The 6,143-nt window shown below is 40.6% G+C and overlaps 2 protein-coding genes across 2 annotated transcripts in view; one reads left to right on the top strand and one right to left on the bottom strand.

Annotated features, from left to right (window-relative positions):
- The window catches only part of LOC102310532 (retinoic acid receptor gamma-A), a 48,187-nt gene extending 44,599 nt beyond the window's left edge, over positions 1-3,588 (bottom strand). Inside the window, exon 1 of the mRNA XM_005924852.3 lies at positions 3,456-3,588. The gene's annotated coding sequence lies outside the window, so the exon portion shown is untranslated. The remainder of the gene's footprint in view (positions 1-3,455) is intronic.
- Positions 3,589-3,928: 340 nt separating this feature from the next.
- On the top strand, positions 3,929-5,938 carry LOC102301808 (the record flags this gene model as incomplete). The annotated part of the gene is given in 1 exon segment (XM_042222094.1): positions 3,929-5,938. A coding segment is annotated over 1 exon segment (1,991 nt), but the record flags the coding sequence as incomplete, so codon positions are not given.
- Positions 5,939-6,143: the final 205 nt, after the last annotated feature.

The raw sequence follows: 6,143 nt of genomic DNA, 5'->3' as shown, positions 1-6,143 counted from the left end.
AGAGCTCTGGAATGGCTTGAGGTACATGACAGAGGCCGTGGTGCTAACCCAGCCTCCATACTTCACAGGTCCCAATTCAACCAGCCAAATCCATGGAGGCTCCACGCAGGACAGCAGAGGACTCTGCCAATATCTGAGACACCACAGGAGACCCCCAGAGGTCCTTGTGCCCTAAAGAGTAAGTATTCTGAAGACACTAGGAGGACCTACACAATATAAAACATGGTTTTAATGTGGCTGATTAATGCACAATGCAAGACAATTTGTTTCAGGTGGAAAAGGCTTTATGGATTGCTTAGCTACAGCAAGACATTATACCGGAGGTAACTGGATTATGTTTTCCCCTGGTTTCAAGTGTTTTGCTAAGATTTTTTACCACAAAGACAAATTAAATTAAAATTAAATTGCGACAAGTTCAACGATACATCATGTGAAAAAGAAAGTGTTCACAGGACTCTGTGCTTCTGTCAAAAAATTACGTACACCCTTACTACTTCCATATGGATGACAAAGGTAAATAGCAACTAAGTGCTGATAATCAGATGGCTTGATTGATTAATTGATCCAGATCCATAGGAGGTTTGACCAAAATATATCTATAAAAAAATCTGGAAATCAGGTCTTTGTTAACACAATGCCACAATCTTCCTAGGAACAGACGTCCCAGCAAATTTACCCCAAGCTCTGATTGCACAGAGAATCATCAGAATTCCAAGGAGCCACATCTATGGTGTGTTTAGAAGAACTACCGAGGACCAGGACGTCTGCATCTAAACAAACGACAACTTCTAAAAGAACGGTCCTCGTCTACTCATATATGTGAGGAAATCTTTTTACCCTGCACAAAATCATATCAGTTTGCACACAAAAATCACCATCAGATTATGAAACATGCGCTCCGGCCTATTTTGTTCTAACCACCCAGCATATGTTAGTGAACCACAGTCATTCTGAACCTAGAGGCTTGTGCGGTCTGTATGCAATCTGCTACACCCCTATTTCTTTATATAAGTAAACATGCCTATCTTATAAGAGACAAGAGAAAGTCCAACTGAAGAAACCTAAACGATTCTGTCCAAAGAGGAACCCAAAACATACACACGGCTTCCTTAAATGTTTCCACCGGAGTGAAGAAAGTTTAGTAAACAAACAAGTAAACAATAACCCCCAAAAAACAACAAGCGAGACTCCAGCTGGAATAATGAAGTTTCGGAATATTGATTTCCCCTGAGATACTCGCTGTGGCTCAGGTAAAACCCCCATAAATAAATAAAAAAAAGTTTGAATATCAAAGATTATATGAAAAACGACTACAAGAGAATGTAGGAAACAAGTGGAGGGCAAGGATCATGTGATCTGTCAGATGAGAAAACAAATAACACAAAATGCACACGGACCACCCCCCAAACATCCGGATTCTTCAGCATCCATGAGGTTAGGACTATGAAATTAGGCCGGTATGTGATGACATCCAGCAATGATAAAAGTCATTTGTAATGAAATATAACATATTTTGAAATAAGGTAGATAAAGAATACTGAAATTCAACTATTTAGTAGTTAGTTTGCTTTGCATGCAATTTATTTATTTATTTTTTCATATAATTGTAATTCTGATCATTTTGTGGCTCATTGCATTCTGGAAAACTATAACTAATGATAAAAGGGCAATAATAACAACAACAATAATAATAATAATACTTGTTTTTATTATTATTATTATTATTATCAGTAGTAGTAGTAGTAGTAGTGGTAGCAGTAGCAGCCAGCCAGGCCTTCAATATTTCAGGTAAACAAATTCAGGTATGAAAATATTGACAAACAACTGATTGGTGTGTGAAAAGTTTGTACGCACCACTTTTTGAGCAGCATCAAACTTACAACACAATGGTTGAAAAACAGAATCAAGGTGTTGCAATGGCTCAGTCAACCTGACTGAAATACTGTGTCGGGAGCTTAGGAGAGCTGTGCATAAACAAATGAACCCAGGCAACGCTGTGAAGAGGAGAGGGTCTCCTGATTAAGCCGTACAGATAACGATTACTTCAAGTTATTGCTGCTGACTGTGGTTCTACGAGCTACTGAATCATGGGGTGTACTCAGTTTTTCACAGGACTACACAGAGTCATGTGAAAAACTTTCTTTTTCACATGACTGCAAGTTTCTTGCACAGCCTGTGACAGTTCACTTCAACACATGATGAACAAATGGGAGCTCCAGTACCAGGGTTGAAAGGTACATATTCTTCTGTTAAATATTCCTCAGACCTTCTGTGATAACACTGCCTGCTTACCATTTACACCTTGTCGCTGTCTAAATTATACTGGAGCATGCAATGATCAGTGGCTGACTGTTGTAAACATATATGGATATATGGATCTGACACAGCAACGTAGGATTTCCATTCACTGGAAACTGGATGCTGTAAAAATCTACAGCCGCGGGTCTCATGCTCACATTTTTTTCATAGAGTTTGTGATAAAAGTATAAGTAAATGCTCCACTAGTCTGCAAAGTAATTAACCAATATTACACTAAAGGTTAAATGAGTTCAGAAGATTCCTTTAGTTTCTTTTTTGGTCTTTTTTTTGGCCTTATCAGCAGCAGCAGCAATCAACTTTCTTCGCTGTGTACTGAAACAAAGGTAAATGCATTAAACTGCTTGGATACAGTGGCATTGGATGTCCCCCTCAGGATAATTTGGCACCTCTTCACAAGAAGCCGCTTGTCAACAGATCTCCGCAGATCTTGGCTGCCTACTGCCGTGCCTGTCTGCCTGTCACAAAATGTATCCCCTCTGGAGGGTAAACAGGGGCAAGTATCACACATAGACTGTTACTGCTGTCATAATATTAAACTTTGTTTTCCAGGTACTGTTTATTAGTTACCCTGGATGCTGCTTAGAGTGTCCTAAGGACCTATATGGGCCCAAATGAAGCTAACGATCATTCTTCCAGTGGACCGCTGCTCTTTATCGGCATGTTTACTCTCTTTTATTAGCTGTTCCCGAAATTCCTCTCAAATTTTCCACCAGTTGTAGCTAAATATATTTCAGTTTAAATTAAACCACTTCACTGCACAGCACAACCTGATATACAAAACGAGTTTACGTAACTGCTTTTTATTGGCTGATTTAAACTGCCAGACACTTCTTCTTCTGCTGTGCACGTCGGCTACATGAACTGCACTGCCTTCAAACTCTGCCCTTCTTCTGTCCTCAATTTGATATTGACACTTCAGATTAGTAAAGTCTGAACCTGAGAAAACCACTTATTACATCACAAAAAAAATATTATTTTATTTACAATCCATCACACTGTTAATGTTAGCACTGTTGTTTGAAGGTAAAGTTGTTATATACTGCAGTTATTACTTCACTTTCTTCTGAATGGCTTTGTTTACGTTACAAAAAGTATTTCAAAACTCTTTAATTTACAGTGAGTACCTTTAAACTCACCTCTCATCCCCTGCAGGGGAAACAAATCTCCATCACTGATGGCTCTCTTCACTGTGATAGCCATCAAAAAGGAAACTGCTGCAGGACATTTTGGGCCTTAACATGAAAGTCACTGCCACTCACTGCACTTCATCTACAAAGGGAAAGAAAGAGACACAGTGTAAATTTGGATGCATATACTTTGCCTTTAGTTTGTTAGGCTTTATTTGTTCTATCTGTATTGTGCCCGACGTCCTGGCAAATTCACCCCAAGGTCAGACCCTGTAATGCTCAGAGAAACTGCAAAAACAAACCCAAGAGCTAAATCTCAGACTCTACAGGCCTCAATTATCATCACAAATGTTAAAGTTCATCACAGTACAATTAGAAAAAGACTGGACAAGTTGTTTGAAAGGGATGCAAAGAGAGAGCCTCTTATTAAGTTGAAGAAATCACAAGACTTGTGGAACATTGTCTTCTGTCTTTAACACAGATTGGGATCTGAAGGTCAAGATGGCGCCTGTGTTTGGCTGTGCCGCTGCCTTCGTCCGTGTGTTTGTTTGTTTTATTTGCTATGCAAGTGTTTTTGCCACCGTTTTTTCTGGTGTTACCCCCCTTCGGATTTACGATCGTCATGCGCTGCTAGCGATCAAATCTGCAATGGATAGCTTTCAGAGTCAACGAAACGAGGCTGTTTTCCTACCGCCGTTAGAGCGCGACGCAGCACCAGGTCTACCTCCACTCTTGCAGGCTAGCTCATTTCTGCTCCAGCGGCCTCGTCGGAGAAAGCGGGGGAAGCGAGCCGGCCTTCACGTTCTGCTCCGTCGCCTTCGGAAAGAAATGGACCTTCGGGGGCTCTATTCCTGGGTTGCTACCGGTGAGATTCGGCTGAAACTTGTCGGAACTGGATTAATCCCCACAACCCACTATGCTTACGACCCAGACTGTCATCTGAAAGCATGGAAAGCCAAGCCCCATCGCGGCAGGAACCCTGTTTTGCTGCGCGCCTTACCGCATAGCGCGGACTCTGTTCCTGGAAACTCTACCCCTGTCCTGGTGAGTCGCAGCCTTAAATGGATGTTAATTAATGCTCGCTCAATCGCCAATAAGTCTTATATTTTAAATGACTTGTTCTGCTCTGAGAAGCTTGACTTCATGTTTATCTCTGAGACGTGGCAACGTGAGAATGAAGTCTCACATCTTTTAGAGCTTTGCCCCGCTGACTGCTCATTTCTCTGTGCACCTCGGACATCTGGACGAGGAGGTGGAACAGCTGTAATCTTTAAAAATACTTTCTTATGCCAAATGATTTCTTCAAGTTGCTACAACTCTTTCGAGATGCTTGTGATAAAAATTGGAAGAGAACAGCCCATATACGGCATTTTAATTTATCGTCCACCTGGGTCTGCTGCGGCTTTCTTGTCAGACCTACAAGACTTTTTAGCTTCCACTATTAAAATGGGCAAGGTTATCATCGTTGGAGATTTCAACATTCATGTGGATGACTCAACAAACAGTACCACTAAGGAGTTTCTGAGCATTATGGACTCTTTCAACTTTGCTCAGCATGTAGCAGGGCCTACTCATAGGGCTGGGCACACTTTGGACCTGGTCTTCACCTATGGTGTTTCCCTTGACCACATGAATTTAAATGAAGTTGTTTTTAGCGACCATAAGTCAGTCTCCTTTACTGTATCTGTTAATTCAGAGTCCCATCCTCAAGGCTCGACTAGGCGCAGGCGCTTTATTGACGATTCTATAATTTCTGAGTTTTCCTCTCTTTTTAATTTTAAAAGTTCCTCTAATGAGGTTGAGCTTCTAACTAATTCTTTTAATGAACACTGTCTTGCCATTCTAAATCAGGTTGCTCCTCTCAAAACCAGTTACTGCTCTGTTAGCTCCCGGACTCCATGGTTAAATTATCAGACTCGTGGTCTTCGACGCTCCTATCGAAAAGCAGAGCGTCTGTGGAAGTCCACCGGTCTGACTGTCCATCGTGAGCACTTTAAAGAACTACTTTACATATATAATGAATCAGTCAAAGAGGCCAGATCCTCTTACTTCAATAATCTTATAAACCGTCATAAAAATAATTCAAGAATTCTATTTGATACCATCAACAGTATTGTTTCTCCTCCAACCCAGCATGCTCTGTTGCTTTCTGATGAAGATTGTAATACTTTCCTTAATTACTTTGTAAATAAGGTGATGGACTTGAAATCTAAAATTTCCTCAAGTGCCTCCCCTTATGAAGATACCCCCTGTTGTTCTGGATCATTTACCTCCTTTTTTCCAATCACACTAAATGACTTAATTACAGTTTTAGGTAAAATGAAATCCTCGTCATGTTCTGTAGATATATTACCTCACTCTGTCCTGTCTGGGTCTATCACCAGCATTGGTCCCACATTACTATCCATCATCAACAGTTCACTGAGGCAAGGCTGTGTTCCATCTTATTTTAAACACGCTGAGGTAACTCCTCTGTTAAAAAAACAGAATCTCGATCCTAGCTCTGCTAGTAATTACCGACCTATTTCAAAATTGCCATTTGTCAGTAAATTACTTGAAAAAATTGTTGAAAATCAGTTCAGGTCTCTATTATGTCAATTACAGATTCTTGACCCTTTTCAGTCTGGCTTTCAAAAGCAGCACTCTACTGAGACCGCTCTCTTAAGAGTCTATAACGACCTGTTAATGGCATCTGAC

The sequence above is a fragment of the Haplochromis burtoni genome, unplaced genomic scaffold (genome assembly GCF_018398535.1).
Source record: "Haplochromis burtoni strain Fernald_Lab_line unplaced genomic scaffold, NCSU_Asbu1 Contig_79, whole genome shotgun sequence".
Taxonomy (NCBI): Eukaryota; Metazoa; Chordata; class Actinopteri; order Cichliformes; family Cichlidae; genus Haplochromis; species Haplochromis burtoni.
This window is presented reverse-complemented; position numbering and strand designations above follow the sequence as displayed.